General features: G+C 43.7%; 1 protein-coding gene across 7 annotated transcripts in view; it reads left to right on the forward strand.

Moving 5' to 3' along the window:
- LOC124297359 (uncharacterized) overlaps positions 1 to 23,134 on the forward strand; it is a 103,819-nt gene that overhangs the window by 26,413 nt on the left and 54,272 nt on the right. For 6 of the 7 annotated variants that reach the window (XM_046748290.1, XM_046748291.1, XM_046748293.1 and 3 more), the window contains one exon: positions 18,399 to 18,513. The exons of the other annotated variant lie outside the window; for it this stretch is intronic. In XM_046748290.1, coding sequence (XP_046604246.1) covers positions 18,399 to 18,513 — 115 coding nt within the window. The remainder of the gene's footprint in view (positions 1 to 18,398; positions 18,514 to 23,134) is intronic. 7 annotated transcript variants of the gene reach the window in all.

Consider the following 23,134-nt stretch of genomic DNA (forward strand, 5'->3'; position numbering starts at 1 on the left):
GCTCCGCATTATCGTGGCAACGTTCCTGCGGCTTTGAACTCGGCGATCTCGGCCTACAACGTCTCTCTCGGATTGTGATTAATTGAGACGTATTATAGGATTAATTATTCAGACCCAGAGGGAGACTTGGGCCCCGAGTTTCGAGTCTGGGAGTCTGGTGAAAACTTTTTGAACCCATTATCAGGGGACCAGATACTCGGATGGTACGGAAATCGGGGCGTCTGATGTGAATGATGAAAAAGTGAAGTTTTAAGATGCTTTGGAAGTCCATGTAGCGAGAATGAGGGAAAAAGAAGACGCGATAGCGAGGGTGAGCCAACTCAAGCAATGTCCTCGTTTCGCAACGACAGTTTAAAAGTTTCCCAATGTCTTGCCGCCTATAAAGAAATGCCAGTCTTGTCCTCCCGCGTTCTCGGCAGAATTTCCATTTTCTGTAGTGGTAGCACCGCACGGTGCTATGTAAACCGAAAAACTTTCTTTCCGGATAGGTACATCCACTCTCCGCCTGGGTGTAAAAGTACATGCATACATAGGTATGCGTCATGTATATACGTACGTTGCGTCGGTCCGAAGCGGGCTTAAATACTTTTCAACATTTGAACTCGACTGTTTTGAGAAAAGAGGAGAAGAAAAAACAAAAGATCTCACCTGGCGCGTATTTCCGGTTTTCCTTTCGTTGCCTGGCACGGATTTGGTTTTTAATGGAGCTGGGAACGTGAGAGCATGTGAGAGACAGAGAGAGATAGAGAGAGATATAGAGAGAGATAGCGCGGCCCGTGAGTCCCGGAAGCCTTGAGCGTGGATGAAAGCTTCCCTCCTCCAAGCTCGCAAGGAAATAGTCCACCATCGTGTATCCAGTGACTGGTGGTGGGTTGAATTTCAAAAAGTCAAAAGCTCCTTTGAAGCCGTTGGCCGGCTGGCATGCAAATCAAATTCCAAAGAAGCAGGGATTCAAAGAGCCTTGTGCAGACAGCGCCGTTAACTTTGCCGTAACCTGAGACTACTTCTTTGACACCAACATCCTTCCGACGAATAGAAATACGCGTCTAAGTTGCGCGTACATAGCCTAGAGAAATACGGTCATGAAATAATCCCTCGAGAGTTTACACGGTTATGTTTTGTCAAAGAATTCTCAAACGGGCAAAAAAACAAAAAAAAAAAAACGAACAACATAAATATTTTTATTCCTTCCAAGGGCTCCAACGGAGTCGAATAACTGCACAAGGATGAATGCACGAGAAGTAAAAGACTGCATAATGCATGTCGAGCGAAGATTTGCTCTCGGACCTGCGGTTTTCCGAGTCAAGTCTTCCCTCTCTCTCTTTCGCGTTTTGTACAAAGATGATCAAAAGTTTGACCCGACTATCACGAAAAGTGCCCGAGCATCTGACCCAGAGCTTCGTAAGCATTGAGCCGAAGGCACTTAAGCTGCCATGCTAATCTACTAGCCGCTGTCTACAAACCCGGCAGCATTGCCACTCGACAAAGTTGGAACTTACCCGCCAAACCCGGGAAATTTCAACTCGAGGAATCATCGAAGAAGAATAATAGTGAAAGTCGATTGAGGAAATTTCGTTCGAGTAATTAGACACGACGGCACGAAGTTGGTCAGAATCCGCGAAATAAATTAGCGGTGAAAAATGCACTTGCATTAGGGGATTCCGATAGCGACTGGTCATGCACAAGATCCGTGGCAACACTCAGCGAACTTCCGGTTCGGAGAAACCGCTCGAAATATCTTCGTTTCACGACCAGGAAACGTTAGTCGATCCATTTAATTCTATGTAACAGATTCCTCCTCCTTTCCTTTGTATGTGTATACATATATTGATGGTATGTATTACATAAAAATTGAACGTCTATCGGAGTGCGGAGAAGAGACTCGATGTTAAGTCCGTAAAAATGTTAATCGAAATCATTTATTTATTCGGTCTGTAATACGAAACGAAATGGACGACGAGCTTTGGACGTTCTCTGAAGTCTCGGGAGAGAGATTGGAAAGTTTTTCAGTTCAAAGTTGCCCCGCCTTTGGGGCCCCTGACTACGTTCCTGCAGCGTTAGCCTATCTCGTCGTCTCTCTTGAAAATGTATACCTGTATTCATCTAGTCCGCAGATTCAGCCGACACTATTCCTGCCCCGTTCCATAAAATCTTCACGGTCCGTAATAAATGATTGAGAAAGCCGCGCAACTGTCTAAGACCGAAGGAAGAGGGTCGGAAAAGGAGGTATGAAAATTTGAAAATATGCAAAGGAGAGCCACGCGACGACCCTTTAATACAGTCTTTCTCTCCCTCGTCTCCTCCTTCTGTCTCTCGCTCTCTCTTCGTCTATCTATCTCTCTCTCTGTTCGCGGGTCATACAAAAAAATGAATCATAATAAACAAGGTATATAAATTTCAATACATTTGCCCCGTCATCAATTTCCATCTCCCCTCGAGTTTTTCAATGCGGCTTCTCCTTTTCCTTTTTCCTATCCCTCGCTCTTTCTCGCTTCGCTTTCTCGCAAGGATCGAGGCTTGCTTGAAATTTTTCTTCAAATTCCTCCACCTGACCCCCCCTCCCTTCTCCTCTTTTCATCCCCCGTGCCATGTTATATTTTAATAATATTTCACTGCAGGGCAATTGCTCATGGGAAAGAGAAAAAGAAAAAAAGGTTCCAAAGGAAAAAACAAATATTCCTCAACAAAAAATAAACACACTCGGAAAAATGTTCAATTCTGACAAGCGATATTATGCTACCGTGAATAAATTTTCATTTTAAAATACAGCTGACAAAAGTCTGCCTTGACGTCATTGAAAAATTGTCCGTCGATTAATTTTACACAAAACAAATAAAATTCGGTATCCTATCTGCGAAAATAGTCCTAACACGATCGCGAAATTGGATCTACGCAATAAAATCACGTGATAAATATTGCAAAACGATCCTTCAATTGTTTATACCCGTAAATATAAAATTCAATGCACGCCGTTTCACGATTTGCTTTCATCACATATTATTGCAACCACTTCCAACTCATCACATCTTGAAAATTCATTAATCTCCATTCGAATATAGCGTTTGAAATATCCGTGAGACATTTTTTATCAAACAGGAAATAAAATAAAAACGTTGACTGAAAAACAAAAAAAAAAAAAAAAGAAATAGTAATAAAAATCAGAGTTGGGCATCGGGCTGTTCAGCGTCTCGATAAATAGCGATATTTCTCGTCCGTGAAAAGCTTATAACGCACCGACACGTCGTACTTGCGGAAACCCAGCCCTATTCATTTTTGCGCTCGGGGGTCGCCGGGGCAGCGTAAGACGACGAGCGACGCTCCGAGAGAATATATCAAGACGGATCCTCGTCGTTCTTTTGCCACCGAGCTCCCTTAATATCGTGCAAAATACATTTTCACACCATCGTCTGGCGTCTCGTTGCGCTGTACGAACTCGAAGGGGGTGAAAGAAGGGGGACTGGAAAGCATTTCCTTAATGCAGTTTTCTTGTTTACTAAAAACGCTGCGGTTTATCACACGAGCTTTGCCTGCATTATACTACGCCGGATGCGTTGCACCAAAGTGCTTGCCGGGCTTGCACGCCCCTTCACCCCCCCCCCCCCCCCCCCCCCCCCGCCGCCCCGTCCTTTACCACCCTTAGTTGCTGTAAACAACTCCGAAGTAAATTCGCGCCTGTCAATTCGCGATATGAACAATTTTCAAAAGAAAATACAAAAAGTTGATCCGAGTCTTCTGAAATCGATGATTGATTTTCAAAGACAAAGAGTAAACGCGTTATTTGTGAGATATTCATTTTCGGAATATAAAAGCTCCTTTCTTTTCGACTTTCAATTAAAAACAACACACAGCAAACTTTCACCAATCAATTAATATTTCAAGTCTATTGTTCTTCGGAGCGAAAGATTAAAAAGAAAGTTCATCCAATTCTGAATTCCTTCTCCTACAGCAAACGTAATAGAATGAAACTAAGGGTATACCTGTATACGTGGAGAGAATCATTGGCTGATCTCGTGCCGGAGAAAAGTCGTAGTGGTCATATTTCCACTCGCCTTAGAAGTCGGCGTCAAAACACAGACGAGGAGGAGCGTAGGTACGAGGGGGCAATGGGACCAAGAGGGGGGTATTGATTTTGCAGCAACAACCGGCGGCGGCATTTCATACCGGCCTAGTCGGCCTACGGCCGGGTTCGATGGCTTGATTAGAAAGCTAGCGAGGTGTGCGATCGTTTTACGATCACTGCAGGAAGAACAAAAAGTAGAAGAAGGATAAGAAGGAGAAGATGAAGACGAAGAAGACGGAAAAGACGGCGATCAGGACCGCCGTCGTCTAGGGGGTGGGATTAATTATCGGCTGGCCATTTTCACCCCTGGAGAACGTCAGCATTGTCTCATAAAATCAAAGACCTCCGGGACCGGCAGAAGCGTTTTTTAGTCTCCGCGGGAACTTCGGAGCCTGCAAGGGGTTCGCAGCTGAGAGTTTTGCGTTACATTAAAAGGGGCTGACCGGGTATACGGTTGTTTGGGAGGGAGCGAGTGCCGGTTCGAATCCTTTCCTAGCTCCTCTCGGGTTCGCGAGAGAAGTATGATCGGTAACATAGGAGGAGGGGAAAGAGAGAGAGAGAGAGAGAGAGGGTTTCGGGCTCTGGCGGAATCGAGGCGGCGAGCGCGAGGCTAATAAGGAGATTATATTAAGCGCGATTTTCCATGCCCCAAGTCACGCCGGATCGAATAGTTCGCTGTTAACGCTGGCCTGTAGCAAATCAAGGCGTCGGTGGATCGGCTGTAATTAAACTCGGATTTCCGGTTCGATTGTGTAGCATGAGGCCATTTTGCATCACGTAGGATGTTTTGATGAATTTTTTGGAAAAGCGGGGCAACCCTTCTGTGCAACGATTAAAGCTCGACCCTAATCGCAAGAAAGTGTTGAGCTCCGGGCGAGGGAGCCAAGACCTTTGATATTGTAGAGGGTCGCGACATCCATCAGCGTCCATCCAGCATCCATCATCTTGGATAATAGAGTCCCGGCAATCCCGCGGCGTCGCTTTCGAGTCTTGGTAATTCTAGATGGGGTGAAATCCTAAGCTGCGGATCAGAAATTTATAGGGTTTTATCATCAGCGATGGTGTGTCGGACGAATATGCGAGGTGGGTCCTTGAACTGACGTGATGCTGAAGAATCGGGACGCTGCATTTTGTAAGCTATCGTCTGGTGTAATTATTCGACAAACTGCAGCCAACCCGTGTCACAGAGATCGCCACGAGATTTTCAATTGGTCGAGCATTATTGTTTGAGTTTTATGTTGTTAAAAAGTTTTGATCAAAACTGAAAAGTTCTAGAAATACTCGGGGACGCTGCAGCGCCGCGGCGGATGAAAGCGAAGGAGTGTAATCTAAGTTTAAGTTCAGTTAAAGTGCAAACTTTGATGGCGTTCATACTTTCACATTATTTTCAGGTAATTGGAAAAATGCAGAGAATGATTCGTTCGTTAGTCAGTCCCGCATTTTCTCTCCTCGCTTTGTATTTCGCCGTAGATTAAAACGAAGTTTCTCAGCGAAACTATAAGTCCAAAGAGAAGAAAATATCCTTGGACCCGCTTAAGTACGAACAACCGAGAGAAAAAGATTCCCACCTTCAACCTCAACATTCGAGCTGTCCCGAGGTTAATATAAACGCAGGATAATATAAATTCCGCGGAGTAAGCAGGATGAGTTAAGACTTGGCGAGAGAAGATTAGGTTAAGCCGCGAAGCCGTTGCAGGCAAACAAGGAGGGCAATTGGAGGCGATTAAATTTGAAAATTTGATAACGCAGCCTTCGAAGAAGACGGATACAACGGCGGGAATCCCCTCGAAGGCGGCCGGATACCGGAGCTCCTATCATATCAGGATATACAGTTTCGCATGCAGGGAGTCCTTAAGGGCGCCGTTAACAAGAAGCAGGCAGGCCCGAGTTTCCTCCACCACCCCCTCCAAGTTTCCCGGGATGACAAAGGGGCGGCGGGGAATCGCCGAGGACGAGCGAGAGGGCCAGAGATCCTTGCCACCGAGACCGAAACTCGCGCCCGAGTCTTCCGCGGCATTGTCTCGTATAATTGGCTTAACCAAGCTCCATCTAGCGGCTCGTGCTGACCAACCCTTGACCCGACGGCGACCCCTGCTTACCTCCCTGCCACCCCCTCGGTATCCATTCGCGTTTCTTAGCTCTCCAAGGATCACCGAAACGCCGACTAATCCGCCCTGGAGTTCCTAGAATATACTTCACCCCTGTAGAGTCGGTCTCTTGTTTAGTGAAAAAATATTTCCATTACACGCTTTCGATTGCTGTGTAAATAATCTCGCCCCTCGGATTCCTCAGACGAGAATGAAAAAGGAAAAGACACTCGCTTTAGGTCACATGCGCGCTTTTTTTCACTGAAAACGAGTCCGGAGATCTCGTTTGGGATGAAATTTCCATTAAGAAATATTTATCGTTTTTAAGGTAGATCAAAAATAAGGAAATACTTCTTCCTGAGGCCTCGGGCTCCGGTTAGAGTCTGGATAGCGAGATGCTTCAGGTCGGATGTCGGTTGGACAAATACCTGACGCAGGCCTCTGAGATTGGAATTTCGCACCTGGTTTCAGGGTGATTTACAGGGAGCGTGAACCGGCCGAAATTCCACTGACCATCCCACGAGGTGTTTCCGCATCGCCTTGGGATATCATGTTTCGGGAGAATTTAACGCCGCGTGTGTTAATCCGGGGCGTGAAATCGGCAAGGGTGAAATTAAGCGATCGAGAAGTTGGGCGAGAGGAGAAATCGTTTAACGGAGAGAATGTTTATGAGCCAACAAAGCTAGGGGCTGTTGTATATTGGCTCGAAAGCTCGAGTCGTGCGCGAAGCTCATTAGCAGCGAAGGAGAGAGCTTCGACAAACTTGAGAAGACTGTTGTATAACTAACCGCGGATGCCGCTGCTTTCTCTACCCTCAAATCTACCTGTGTGGACGCGCCGCTTCTCCTCTGCTCCTTTAATTTTGCTACAAGGGAAGAGCTTGATTAATCAAGGACCAATGTCATCCTTGCGCACAGGCACGCGCCGCTTCGTTACTCCTTGAAATTTTAATTCACTACTTTTTATTCTCCCTTCGACTCAAACGAAGTAGCAAAAAAATGCCAAGCAGAAGCCGACTTCATCTCGAAAATGCTGCGGTTACGACGCGTAGATGTAATCAATCCGTTCAAGCGAAAAAGTTAAATTAGCGTCTAATTATATTGTTTGCTGTCGCAGAGCAAGACGCAAACCTCGGTTTCTGTAGACTTTTGGAAAGCGGTTGTGACGTAACAAGCACCCTCTCAAATTAGAGTAGATTCTCTTGTACGTTTGATCTCCGGTTTTGCTTTACTTGGCAAAGTACATGAGTAGCTGTAGCAAGGTACTGTTTTTCCGCACAAAACGCAAGTGTGATTTAAAGCAAATATTCATTGCTGACGAACATTTCACCGTTGAAATCTGAATCCGCACCAATTTTAGGTTTATTTTTTCTCGCTTCGCCGCCGATCATGATTACGGTAGTTACGTACTTCTGATCAAACACTTGCCTCGTCAAAGAGGGAAAATTTTATATCATATTCAAATAAGACTTGAAAAATATAACGATGATAATTTCAGTAGGTAAAGTTTTATTGCTTCTTGGCAGCAAATTACTTTTTTTCAGGCACCTTGGAGCGAATCGTAGCTGTTGAAAGAAATGTTCCAGCTTTCGGAACGAGGCTTGGCAAGGTTACTGATAAAGCATCTATAGCGAAAAGCGACTAAGGTTTTTAGATTACTGAAAAGCACCATATTCTACAGTTTATGTTGGTATAAACGGGTAGGCTGGTACAACAATGAGTAATTTAACGTGCTTTAGAATTGAAGGAACATAAGAGATGAATGTCGAAAGATCGGATCTCGCGGAGGGCGAAAGCTCTCAAAGTCGCACAGAATCTGTAGAAATTTGATGATTATTAGTCTCTCGACGCGTAAGGTTCTCCAGCCCAGGATCAGGAATTTGGGGTTTTTGAACGTTGATTCCAAGCGCGTTTTCCTCGTATTTGATAATTATTTGTTTACTGCATGATTTTTCACCTTTATTTTTTTATTCTTCCCACCGTCACGATTAGTTGCCAAAGTTCTTTTATTATTGCCCAGGAACGGGAAAAGCGGGGAGGACGAAAGCCCCCGCGAGTCGTTAACGAACTTTTTATTACCCCGATAGCCAGGCCGATGTTTTAGACGGGGAAAAGTACGACCCGGGTTTAAAAATTCCACTCTCAAATTTATAACGCCCTTAGCGATTCCGAGGACGAGGAACAAAAAACTGATTTCTCAAAGCCACGTTAACGCCACGCTCTCGTTAGCCGCGAGACTAACCTCGCAATCAGATTTAGAACTGAAAAGTTGATTTCACGTCAAATTTAGTCAACAACTTTCCTCATTGACGCGACGTACCTGCACGTTATTGTGTACTTTTGCCGAATAGTGAAAGAAAAGCGAATTAAGGTATGCTGGTTCGAATTGAGTGAAAGCCTAGCGCTGAAAAAAATTATTTCAAAGACCTAGGAAGGTTTTTTATTACAAAAAGAGTTCCAATTTGTAAATATTTCCACTTTTTTTTTCATCAAAATACATTTTTCAGATAAATTTTTCAACGGGAAACTCGGTTGGAATTCTTCCTCTGTCTTTCAAGCTTGATGTTTTAAATCTTAGTCAATTTTTCAACGAATATCCGAAATAGAAATAGTCGTTTCGGTATAATCTCCGACGATTTTTCATCCTAGCGATGTAATAAAAGGCCTGCGGTGGTTTCCGAGACGGGGAAATAATATATACCGCGGAATTGTTATTATCGTCGAACGGGAAGGGGATAGAATAAAAAGGTATATAAGTGGGAGAAGTCGAGCCAGAATCACTGTCTTAAATCATTTTAGACCTTTTATTCCCTGCAATTATCGTAAAACCCTTCGCTAGTTTAAATATAGCTATATTCGTACAATACTCATTTATAGCTATCCTACAGGATTACGTACCGAAGCTGTGCTTGCGCAATGTATAATATTATACCTACCCAGCCTCGAACAACTACCGTCTATTCGCTCCCTCATTCTTCATTCTCTGTTACGACGATGGTGGGCTTTTTAATTGCGATTGAAAGTGTCCTCGGCACCTAGAGCTGGCTTCAGTTTCTCAGAACTTCACTCAAATCAGGAGAAATTGAAAATATATTTGTACATCTAGCAGGGTTGAATCAATGATAAAGTTCGAGTTGATTGCATGCCGATCTGTGACTGGATTAGTATATGCGTCAAGCAAAATTTGATTTGTTATCGTTACTAGCAAATTAGTCCAAAATATCTATCGTTTCATTAAAATTTCAACTGTAGTTGGATTGACTGAAAAATGTGATGCAATTAATTATTTTGATATTGTTAGTGTGATTGTAGCTGTCAATACTGCATGGATATTCTGGTTACAGCTTATAAAAAAAGTGATTTTAATATAATGTCGTTCGGTGATGGTAAAAAATGAAATAATCAAGAACCGTGATCACAACTATAAATATTCCCAGACGTGCGTCCGTTGGAAAAAGAGACGGGAAAAAAATGAAAAGGAAATTCAAAGAAAGCGATCTTGACTGAATTCAAATTCTTCGCGTATTCAACAATGCGGAGAAATCCTGAGGTTTTCTCGGCTTTGGTCGAACTTAAAGCGGACTAGACTCGAGACTTCGACAGCTTTGTGATGTAGGATGCGCTAAGTGATCCACGATATTAAACCACGTTGATGCCGGTTCCCGCGGTGTGTTGAGAAATGTTTGCCAAACTTCGGAGGAGTCGGTATTCGGCGAAGAAGAAGCCACACCGATACACGTACCTCTATCCTTGCGGGAAGTCGGTGAGCGATATCCAAGCTACAACTTTTAAGAAGCTTTCTCCCGCGAGGTCTTTGTAGTTTCTTTCATTTCATCGGCTAAACGAGTCCGAGCGTACTTATACCCCTAAATGCGAAACCCTCTCTTCTCCCTCAAGAGAGAGAGAGAGAGAGAGAGAGAGAGAGAGAGAGAGAGAGGGACCTACAATGGATACTCACCGCCCCCGACTCTTCACTTTGAAGCGGCAGCAGGATCAGACCGACAATGAGAGAATCTCGGCAAACAAAAGAGCGAAATTCCAACTCTGCGCGAAATTTTCATTCTGTTGCGAATAATTATATTCCACCTGAAACTTAATTAATTTTCAGACCAAAGTAATCTCAAACTTCAAAAAGCAACGGAATTGATTTTTTTTAAGAAAAACTTAACTTGCACCAAGATGAACGACGGAAAAATATAGCACAGACGGGTTATAATGCGAGTCTTGTTTTGCTGATGACAACTGCAGTTGGGTTTCTGTAACGTTGGGTTCGCGATCCATTTAATTGACAGTCATTGTCACCGCGTATCCCGTGGATTTTAAACTACAAACTTCAGCTGCAGCTCGATTGTATTGCAATCGGCGTTTTTATCCACCTGAATTAATCAGAAACCTCTTTTTTCATCGAATCCGGTCGGAACCGGAGTTGCGTGAGTATTTTTACCATCGGTTTTCTCATCCACCGCTCCGAGCAGTGGGACCGAAGAAGCTTTGTCTCCTTCTACTTTTTCCATCAATCGTACCGTTATTTCATTACACGCCAAGTTTTTGTCCCCTTTTCATGTAAATACACGGAGAGTTGAACGTCGACTACCGAATTACGCCGCAGCTTGCAAGCTTTTTCGAACAAGTCCCTTGCATCATCCGCAGGCATCGATTTACCTTGTTCAATGGACGCGAGGTGGAAACTTTCAGAGTTACGAATACTCGAATGAATAAATCGGACAAAAATAATAATCAACAGACGTCAGGGATGAACGAATTTGGCATATAAGCCTCGACGCCACCGTCTGAATCAAAGCGCAATTGGCTGCAACCGAGCATCCCCGAACAAAACTGACGAATTGGGTTGAGGTTTATTTTATTTTACTTTTTTCTCATTCAAGCTCACAAAGGGAATTCTCGATATATGGGATGAACAAAATACGGAATTCTTTCCGCACGGTCGAGTTAAAATAATAAACATTCCCGATCGACAGTGCGCAGAATAAACCGGCGCGTCGCATTTTGGAGATAAAGTTATACCGGAAAGCTTGAAAATGTAGAAACTCAGAACACCGATACTCCCATGTAATTAAAATCAGCCCCGAGCAAGCCTTTTGACGCAGAATTAATTACCGCCGAAGAGTAAATTATTATATAATCGTTACCAGAGCGTGAAATGTGACGTCTTGATGTAGGAAGTAATAATTTCCTGACAGATTGTTACGAAAATTGGTTCGCGACTCGATTTCTCGTCGTTTAAAACCGCCCTTCTTCTTCAAAGGATGAAAAATATTTCGCATTTACAGGCGAGCCGGCGTGTCTCGCGTTCGGAGAGGAGGGCTCGAGTTTCGTCAGATAACAGCCAGCAGTCCGCGCACGCCCGATTTACTCCATCAAGTTCAAAAAGTACAATGTAACGTGAGCGCCTTTACAAGGGTGTGCGCGCAGGGCAGGCGCAGCTCGCGTTACGTCGGCGAAACCGTTTTATATCCGAAAATTACGCCTCAGTGCTTAACAGAAGTTCAATGCGTTATTTCCAAAAGATTAGGCACGACCCTCCGCCCCTCTCAGACTTGAAATTATATTTAAACTTTGCCACGTAAACGATTCGCCCGACCCTCCAACCCCCGAATGCTTCTAAGCTCTGCCGCCCTGCACACGCGTATAAGAATGCGCCCGTCGTTTGGGGTGGATAACGTTTATACCCCTGCAAGCACCCCGTTTCATTGCGCGTCGCGTTGTTTCGTCGGCGAAAGCCTTGCGCTGGTGAAAAATCGTTGTTCGAATTAAAATTGAAATCAATGCTTTTCAGTTGCGACAAAATATTTCGAACGGGACTATCATTGTTTAACCGAAATTAACAAAATCTAAAACAATTGACGACGAGCCGTTGACAACTTGCATTAAGAAACTCAATTCTTTTGACGTTTTATCTCTGTCAATATTAGTAATCATGTGGACAGTAATGTTCATTGATAGCTTTCCATTGGCTTACTAAATTTTTTCTTTTTTTTTATTCAATCAAAACTGGAACGAGTTTCCTTTCCAATCAAATTTCATGCGCCAATGACTAGTGACGCATGTGACAGGAGAAACAAAAGATACGTTGATTATTGAGACGTAAAATTTCGTATATAACGAAAACTCGTTTCAGTTTTGATTCCAAAAAAATAGCGAGTTGCTGGGAAACTATTAACGAATAATACTGTACAATATTATATTTGTCGTAAGAATTGAACAATTTTTTTACCAAGCAATTTCTCTGCCGGAAGAAATAACTCGGTGGGGAAATTACGTGTAAAGAACTTTTTGCGAAAAATTTTTGGCACGAACGGAATTTTTCAGATATCGTTAAATAGTTGCTGCTACCATTTATAAAGCATTCCTGCACGCCAACTCGACGTAACGAAAATTTCTTTTGTTCAGATGATTCTTTCTCGACCTGTTATGAAATCAATTATTATAAAACAATTGAACAAATGATAGAGAGAAAACGGTTGTACGTTTGCATAAAGAAATACGGATCGGCACAAAATTTCTCTTCACTTTGCGGCTACTCTCTGCGTCATGCACGCGAATTCGATTCTACGCAATGCGCGAATGATCTTGACACATTCCGCGAATATTACTCGTATTACATGACATTCTCTAGTCGTAGATTATACCTGTAATCTACGTATATAATACCCGCCCTCGGGGTTTTCGGGGAGTCGGCTCTGCAGGCTAGAGGAACGATGTATCATATTCATGGGGCAATATTGCATCTCGAGTGGTATCATTAGATCAACTTACGAGCAATTTCGGTCTAGCATGGTAGTTTGTTGTTTCCCTTCTACGTACGTGCCTACACATACACGGAGTGCGGGTCCCCCGTCCCCTCGCATCTTAATTCCCGAAGGGATGCATCCCCCTCGGATCGAGCTCAACTTCTGAGCAATATTTAAATTTTCCTTTATTTAAAAATTTCGTGAAAATTGAACGGCGTCTGTGTGACTATTATTTCGAAACCGATCGCGTTGGGAAGGGAAAAGATAGGTATATAAGAGTGTTTGCATTGTGCAGAGTCGGGTCGAGAGACGGCCGAGAGGCATCGAAGTGTGAGTTGAAAAAATATTTGGTCTTCTTCAGAAGCGATCAAGAGTGTCAGGCAGCCCCGAACAACCGTCGATATAGAAAAGCAACGTCGAGCGCTCGGTTTCACGACGAGCTGGGAAAAATGTTTTAGTATTCAAGAAGGGTTTTCGCGGGTTCAATCCCCCTCCGCCCCGCGTGCCTCCACGAATATATAGTCCTATATAGTCCATTCCTGGGGTGGCCCCTGCAGGTCGTCATATTAATACGTCTTTCACCGTCTGCATGACGAGCGAGTTATCGCGAGAAATCGTGCCGTCGTCGAGTCCGTCGGAAATTCAGGGCGGTGTGAAATATCGCTGCAGGTTGAAAATTGCAAGAAAAAGGAGGTGAAACGAGAGAAAGAAAATCGCGGCGAGTAAAGAAAGAAGCGCGAGATCAGTCGCGGGTCTAATCGAGTTGTCCTTCGGAAGCGGGGCGAAAGAGGGCACCGATAAAAGCTTTCGCGCTGTAAACGAGCTTCGCCTCGTCGGGCGAAACGCTCGGTGACAATTCAAAAGCAGTTCGCAATTACGCGGAATACAATTTGCTGTCCCCGGTATTCCCCCGCCTCGCGTTTTTCCCAAATTCCGCATCCGCGTTCGCACGGAGCCCTGCCTTGCAGCCAGCCCCGTTTCGCGGGCTAAAATTGAAGCCTATTTCTCCCCCTGAGGGCCTCCGTCTCTCCTCTCGCTTAATGGTAACGAAGTATTCTCATCTTCGACGGAAATCCTTGTGTACCGTTGCTAAAGGCGTCCGCGATTTTAGGGAGCGTTTTCCCCCTAACTGCTGGACTAATAAAAGCGTCACTTTTTACACGGACTTCCATTTGTTCCTCGGCCGGAAATCACTCTCGCAATTTCGCTGTCCCTCTGCTTGTTTCTCAACGAATAGAGAGAGAGAGAGAGAGAGAGCTGCCGCTGGTGGTCGTTTTTTTTAATCAATGCATTTCACTTTCGGAGAAACAATTCGAGGAATCTCGACTCTGCTGCCTAAACCATTTCCTGGAGAGAAGTAAAAAAATATATATTAAAAAAAAAAAACGTAATAATAATAGTAATTTGCACAACTCTGCTCAGCCCCTCTGCCGTATCGCGAATTCTGTATTGAGTTTGTTTTAATAGGTTTCGCGGCGAATAAAAATTCGAAAATGATGGGCGACGCCAGAGCGCACACCCTTGTTGGCAGCGAACGACTATTTCACTTTCTTCCCTCGGTCACACCTGCTTACTCTCGTATAATCGACGTCAGATTTTTATTTCCACGTTTGAAAGAAGCCAGACGTCAAGGATAAGCTTCGTAATCACAATCGGATTCGGATTTCTGACTGCTGTAAGTCATCGCACGCGAATAGAGTCAAGTGCTGTTGTCATGTACTTTGGACAATTTAGATTCAATTGAGAAAAACATCGAAGTTGCGTTTTGGAGTTCCTTGCCGTTGGCAGAGAATCCGGAAGGACATTCGGGCGAACGAGAATTCATTGACCATGTGCATCGTTTCTCTGATTGGATCGCCGCAGCAGCCTCGGGTCGCAAGGCGTGTCAAATGGAATGATTAATCACGCATTATTGGATTAGACGATGAGAGTAGCTTTGACGTTTCACGAGTCCGCAGGGACCTGCATGCGGGTGCCTCCGTTCTATCATTGCAGGCTTCTATTACATAGAATGATACACACATGCGCCACGCTCGACGTACGTGATCACAGTTAGCGAGTAGATGGATCGTGTGAGATGAAAAATAGGACGAAAATTATACCAGGTGTAACAGTTTGGTATTTTCAAACACCGCTTTATGGAGAATCAAGTTCAAGCAGCTCTGAAAATATTGGAAGAAAAAAAGAGAAGACGCGAGTCGTAGGAAAGTTAAAAAGTATGCCGTCAAAATCAGCACCCTTTGATTAGACCTGCAGATACAGTCATCCAAATTTTATAGTTGTGGATTTTGGAAGAGCCAAGATAACACGAGTAGAATTGCTCGAAATTAATCGACAGATTTGAACATCCTCGCGCGGATGAATCTCAACTTTCGAAAATCAAGCTGTTCTAGCCGCGTCGAATCGCTCGTAAAAGAGGCATCATATCGCCGAGTTGGCACTCGGCAGTCTTCGCGCATATTCCGTATAAAAGCGAGCTTGCATTGGCGAAAATTGCAGTACCTCTACTTGGGGGAGGGTGGTAAATAGGGGATGAGACGCGGCCGGCGGTTGGAAGCTCGCTGAGCGAAATCTGATACAAAAGAACATCGGCTAGAACTGGCTTCGCGAACAAAGTGGACGGAGGGGATGAAGCCGAGCTCCCCGCGGCCCCCGGGGGTGCGAGGGAAAGTAATTTTCCATTCTTTTGTTTTCGTCACCGGCACCGTTCCCCGATTGACTCTCACGCCTGTTCCAGAATCTCCCGGCTACACCCTGAAATCGGCTGCAGACTAGTTTCCAGCAGTTTTACCCCCCGCGTCGTGCACCTCGCCCCGCCTCCAACTTACTCGTCTCCAGGCCACGTCCCCGTTTTTGCATTATTTTCCCATTTTTCCAACGAACCTTTCTCTCTATTTATTGCTAATTTTCGCTTTATTCACTTTCATATATTTTGATCACCTCTTTGTTATTCTTTCCCAACTTTAGTTTTAATCTTGTTGTAGGTTTTATTGTATTTTATATCTGTTCACATTTTACGTTTATATTTATGTTCCACATACTGCCTGAGGGGACTTGTCCCAGGGCGAATAAAATTTCACTCTCACTCCTCTTTTATCTTTATTTCCTTCATATCCTCTATTTTCTATTTAGGTTCTTTATTTTTTATTTTGGCACAGTAGTATAAGTTTGATAGCGTCAAGTTCATAGATCGTAAGCATATCTTTAATTTAAATTGTTTCAAACGTTTATATCCGTTACGTATTTTCTTTCATAAATTTCGTGGAGACTATAATTCATTGTACATCGAAACTGTTCTTAGAGTTCTTAATTTCTCTGTTCTCCTTTTGCATCTTCATTTGTACCTTGTTTGTTACTTTCTGCATTCTTTTATTTATCCTATGGCCTTAAATAGGCTATACGGCATCAATAAACGATCTTTTTCGCACACTGCCGATGCATCTTTATCGATGCACAGCTGCACGTCATTCATTCTCTCTTCGAAATTGGGGATTTAATTTTTTTCTTTTGTCACAAACATTTTTTCACATTTGTTCCGCGAAGCTCGCTGCGGGTTTGTCGTTTTACAGAAGAATTTTCTTGAGCTTCGCCCAATTTTGTCAACTTCTTTTTACGCTACAAATACTCGTCTCGATCGTGAAATCTGGATCGCATATTTCAAGTTCCGAACTCGGAACTCGTGAAATAGTTCGTAATCTGCAGTGAACAATTGACCGATGACCAAATACCTCCGGCTCGAATCACGTAAACTTTGAGGATAGTTTCGAGGTGAAGAGGGTCGAGAATTCGAGCCCGTGAAAGCGATTTCATGGACAGCTGGTGGTTGACAAGCGCGTTATAAATGGCCAAGAAACGGAAGGCAGGATTCAAATTCGCCTTCGCGTCTTGTCTGGTACAAAAGAAAAAGGAAATACGAACACGAATATATTATAGATTCGAGGCTTCCCCCTCGGAAAGTAAGAAACACATCATATTTATGGAGCACAGCGAAACATTCCATCAAGTTTAAGACAGATCATTTTCGGGTTACAAGCTGGCTTATGCCTACCAAACCGAAGTTTCCATAAATTTCGATTCAGGTTTCGCGTTCAAGATTCTTCGATGCCTTCAAAACAGGCATACGTATTGTATACTTTAGGTGCTTATCGAATGCGCGATTCGCTTTACCCGAAACACTTCCTAGTTACGTCTTGTGACAAAGCGTAGCTTGCAAGCACCGTAGCACGCTACGGAGCTTCACATGCATAAACATCGACGAACGAAGAATTCTTCGAAGTACACGAAATACGAAAAACGTGCGTGAAATATTTTCACTTTCTTTCTGCATTCGTGTGTTTTCTTTACTATTCAAATAGCAAAGACCTCACTCTCAATTTCTACCCGTAGCGTTATGCGTGACAAGAAAAAGAATAATTCGAAAAGAAAAAAGAAAAAAAAAAAAAAAAAAAAAAACCAAAAAGAAAAAAATAAACGATACACAGTCACATACATGCATGAAAATGAGAATATTCTCGCTGACGCAACGCGCCGGGCTTGTCACCTCCAAAGGCAGTAAGTAAACGGGCTTTTTCCATTTCCTCAGATATAAATCCTTCCCCCCATCCTCCTTACCCTAGCAGGCAACAACGTTAACCCGATCTTTAAGCCGTAGTCTTATACATACACGTATGTATGCACACCAATGTACATGTATATAATATGCGAGAAACTCATCTCATCTTCCTGCAGCTCAACGCGTGGGTATTACGTATATAATGTGTCAATATTTCACGTGGTATACATATACGTACAATATATGGAAGCACATCGCTACGAGATACTTGAATTCGTGATCCTCCGGCCTTTTTAGGAGGATCTTCCAGTTTTTTTTATTAATTCGAGAAGTATTGCAGTAAAGCAATTGAAGTAATTTTTATGAAAAATTGACCTCGACATGTACTCTGCAGTTTTGTATATAATATGTATACGGCTCACAGAGGAGGATGAATGCTGAGTCGTGTGCCTATTTACGGTGTATGAATGGAATTGATATTTGAGTTTTATTAAATTGCTTGTACATTGATGAAGAAATTGATGAATTTGCATTGGTTTTGGGGGGACGGAATTGCACTCGATATAACGTACCCATAGTGTGCAATCAATTTTAACCCTGCAGCCGCATCAACAAAACTGGGTGTAACATATTTGATATTAACGCCGAGGCTTTCAAGCAATTTATTGCAAAATTTCAACCTCGATTAATGCACGGTCGTACACATGAACGAAATTACGACCATGTGTGTGTGTGTATTAATTAAATTCTGTTTGCCCACCTTGCCTATATAATATAGCGCGCATGCAGGCAATGTTAATAATCGGTCAATAATTTTTGCCAACCGTATCAGTTTTTGTTTTTATTTTTTTTTTATTTTTTTTTATTCTTATTTTCCCTCGACTGTCGTTCCCGATAATTCCAGCCAAAATCCTCGAATAAAATTCACGAATTGTTGTCCTGTTCCAGATATAAAAACGCCGCCGTGCAGCAACATCAGATACAACAGCACCGATGACGTTAAATCGCCAGAGCTGGGCTTCGGTCACTTGGACTTTGCGCCGACGGTAGTTTCTAGAATAAGGTGAGTGAAGTCGAACTCTCGCGAAATTACGGACCAAGATTTCCTCGGTCCAGTGATCGCTGTATATTAAAGAAGCGCCCTCGCACAATTATATGGGGACATTTCTCCTCTCTCACGTAAGATTTGAAAATTGCTTATAAATTGAAATTCGCCGCGGAGCGAATACTTCAAACTCTGCGTGTATACTTTCACTCTCCTTTTCTTCCCGGTTTTTATCTCCTCTCCTTTCCTTCCCCCCGCCCTTATACATCTACGGCTTAATTATAGGGGACGCAGATTGAAGCGGACGAATAGGTAGAGAAAGCTCAGGAGAAAGCTTCGTCGCTACGTTTGTTTAAACCGAGTGGTAGAAGCCACCGGAAAATTTCATCCCTGTCTCTCAGTCTCCGCACTAATTCTGGCTGCGAGCCTGCTCGAGCGTGAATATTTCATAAGTAATCCTTAATCCCGAAACAATATAATGCCACCCCGAAATGAAGCTGGTTCCTGTCCTCGAGGAAAGAGAAAGAGAGTAAACTTTCAGGGGGTGTTTCACCCCGATTTTGTTCGCTCTAGGAAGCGTCCTCGGACGCCGGGTAAATCGCTCGGTTAATAAAAGTAAATTTTCTAATCTACGCCCCGAACTCCCCTATCCTCGCGGTGAAATGTCCTCGTATTTTTTCAACGGCAGGATCTTGCCGGCGTTAAGGGGAACAAGTGCAGGGGAGAACGGGCGAGACTTGGGGGTAGAAATAGGAGAAAGTTTAAGAGAACGAGAGCTGCGCTGCGTGGCACTGACTCCGCCGAGGGGATCCAGCTGCGAGCGAGCTTGGGCATTAAAGGATAAAAGGATTTAGGCAGGACGTATTTTTGGTGCAACTTCGAGCCTCCTGATTCCCTACGGGAGAAAATTTTCCAAACGAAAACTTTACCACTGAACACCACGACCTTTTCTTTACATCCCGTGAAGAAGTCGCGATTCACACGCGAACTCGTCCTCAACCAATCGACGATAAGACGTTTCAGTCGACGAACAGAGACTTCGACATGTTTCAATTTGCAATTATCCGAGAAGAATTTTTTCTTGCTTTGTTTTATAAGTGCTGTATGTGTATCGAGTTGTAAGGGCAGGTCATAGAATGTAAACTACAGGAGAATGTTACGCCTGGTTATATATGAAAGGGGCGAAAGGGGGGGACGGGATCGGAGGTGAAATATGTGGACAACGGTCGAAGATGTATATTCGCTCTCACCTCTGGACCTCGATGATTTGTATCTCATACCGACGGTTAAGGGTTGCCGTGTCAGAAATATATCACGATGTACATTTAATACGTATATAGCTGTACATATTCGTTATAATGTATAGTTTATTTAGCGGTAAAAGGTAGATTTTCAGAGAGCGAAAGTGAAATACGAGTACGAGACACGTCGCGATGTCATTTCAGCGGCGACGAAACCAATATTACCCACAAAAAATAGAAACTTTCGTTGATTTCGAGTGACGAATTCTTTTCAATTTACTTCAATTATTCTACCTTCGTTTCTAACAATCGTATTTTCGGCAGCGAGTAACCGTCCGTAAAATTTCAAATTATCTGGAAACGTGGCCGCGATTTCGAGCGCAAGAAAGTATCCTAATAATATCGGAGTGGATGCGAGGTACGTATGTATGTACCTACATCCATGCGTTATACGCTCGGGATGGAATCGTATCCGGTATAATCTATTTTCCCCGTAACCATTTCGTCTGCTACGGGTTGTATATTTCCAACTGGCTTATCATTTCGGCCAGAGCTGAAAGATATATATATATATATATATAATATATGTTAGCTCGGCTTCGTGCAGCCTTCATAAAGCTAAGAATGATATAACACAACGGGGGAAACCACATGGCTTCCTTGATGTTGAGACATCCTTTTGTCCGTCCCATCTGCCTCCAGATAAAACACAAGTCTTGAGCACCGGACCATAACGCTACTGCAGACTCTACTGCCGGGTGTAAAAGCGAATAAACCGAGTGTCAAGAACGGTCGATGTTCTCTCGCTTCGTCGAGTAATAAGCGAGTTGCTCGTCTCGTTGAGAAAAAGCTCGTTCTAAAATCGAACAGTTTCTTTAATCGTCAGTTACAGTAATTCGTCGTTCAAGTACAGCGATCCGGATTTTAAAATGAAAACAGGGTTATCGACGAGATCGAAAACAATAACAGGATGATCACCACTATTGGTCGTATCATCGTCACGTGGGTAAAACATACACACTTCACGTCTCGATTGCGCCAAGATTTCTTTTGCGAATACCGGTACTCGTTAAACGCTTAGGAGGTATAAGATGCCCATGTTTGATAATACATTCAGGAGTGTGAGTATAAAATTGAATCTCCGAACCTGTTGCACCGGAAGAGCAAAGCTCTGCTTTGAAATATACATATACCTACAGGCATACTCAGCCGTGCGTTTTACCCTGCACACTCCGTTCCTTCCTCTCTGTACTCCATTAGCGATCTGCGATATCGATAAGCCCGAGAATACTGGAAAATTTACTCCGACAATGCGCCCTGCTGTCGCAATTAGCTGTTGAAAAATTGCAAGCGAAAAGGCGGTCCAATGCATCGGATGCATCGTTATTACAAGGTAGTGTACCAGTTATCGACACCATTAGACCCAATTATAAACCCTTTTATCTTTCAAAAATATAATAGCAAATTTCTCGATGACTCAAACGAATTGCTAGAGGGTTTGACGCTGCGAATTTATTTCTTGATAATTTTAGAACTAAGAGACTCAAACACATACACAACCCAAGAAGGTCAATAATTGGGACAGGGTCAGTAACGCTACTCTCATCTTACCGAGAATTTGGTTGCTTCTTGCGGGAAACGAAACAGGCAAATTTCCTCCAAATCCTTGTGCGGCAGAAAACGGCCAAAGGACGAGTGAGTCTTCCGACTCTGGCAGTAATCGCGATACAGGATACGGGAGTTGCGTTGTGTGCAGACGGCGAGGATCGATTTGGTGGAATGATGTTTTTATTGCTGCCAGCAGTGCAGGCTGGAGGGGATAAAAACCGGGTTTCCGGTCGCTGCCGTCTCGCGTCACAAGCAATAACGAAGAGAAAGATATTGCCATCGCTCACCGGCGGTCGGCAAGCTATACTACACTCGCCATGTCCGCGTGCAGTTGAGTCCTTTTGTCACGTTAAGCTGCCGGCTGATTTATGTCGCCTGTAGGATTTTTCCCAGGCGGCGTAGACGCTTTCCAAGGCGCACGTCGCGTCGCGTCGTTTACCAATCGCCGAGAGGACGAAACGCGAATTGGTGCACTGCGTGTCTTGACAAATTCCAGCGATTTCCGGTCGTTTCCTCGTCTTCGGCACCGTCGCGCTTCCGGTTTGCGAAGGCACCGCTCGGGCCCAAAAACCCGGAAAGTCGTGGGCCCAGTCATTTTTACACCCCCTTCAACCCCCGCGTCGAGTTCAGCGACCGCGGGAGAATTATTGACGTCGACGTCGAATCGATTTTCAAGCGGTGCGTCTGACGATTATTATGCGGATTTTTCCCCGCCTGCGTTTTCGATGCTTGATACTCGTGTTTAATTTTTAATCGCAGACTTTCCTCTCGTCTCGCCCCCTTTTTCGTGGTATTTTATTCGTTCTTTTTTTTTTTTTTTTTCTACTCACACGCGTCGGATGACAACCAATTTTCGTCTCTCGATTGCATTTGCAATTCCGATTCGAATCACGTATGTTTCGCGCCTTTTTTACGCGACAGGGATTCCGAAAATCTCGTCTTTCGGCTTGCGTGCTTAACGCGCTTTTCAACCCTTCAAGAATTCTGTTGATGTCGTGCATCGCGAACGCGGCCACGTTTCACTTATATTTTATTAGTCCCCTTGCCTTTACCGTTCGTACGCACTTTCAGGGTAAAACTATGTCGGCAATTACGACACAAGTGACTACGTTTTATACACGTTCCATACAGGTACATATAGTTCTTTGTACGTTTCTCGGAGGATCTGTCTGTTCGTAGAAACGCGCTGCAGAGGAGCTGAAAATATTGATAAATGGAACATCAACGGGTGGAAAAATGGCTATTCGATTATTGTTCCGATTGCTATACAGTCCAGTAAATGCCATGAACCTTCGAATCAGAGCCACAGGCTTGACGGCTGTATGAACAAACACTATACAAGGATAAGTGTCGGTACATTTATCGTCGAGAGCTCTCCCGAGTTATATTACGCTTCAGAGTTGTTGGGGTTAGGGTTACTTTTTCCCTTTTCTTTTCATAATATGGCATTATATACATACACCTATATAATATCTGTACGCGAAGCAAGCACTAGGATGACAAAGAGCCAGGGACCGAAGCTCTTAAAAATATAATTCCACTTCCTTAAGAAGCAATTAATTTCGTCCTCGAAGGAACAATAAAGGGCGAATAGGAGCGAGGGTGGTTCGTTGGCTTTTGGAGTGGGTGGAATTAGAGCATTTAAATTAAGTGGCTTCCTTCGAAATTACATTGGGGAGAACGGGCTAGAGCAAGACTCGACTCGCGAGGTATTTTCATTTAATTGCGCGTTTCTTTATCTGAAATTTATTCGTTGCCGTTATTACCATTATCATGATGATTATTGCTGT

This window comes from Neodiprion virginianus, chromosome 2 (genome assembly GCF_021901495.1).
Source record: "Neodiprion virginianus isolate iyNeoVirg1 chromosome 2, iyNeoVirg1.1, whole genome shotgun sequence".
Taxonomy (NCBI): domain Eukaryota; kingdom Metazoa; phylum Arthropoda; class Insecta; order Hymenoptera; family Diprionidae; genus Neodiprion; species Neodiprion virginianus.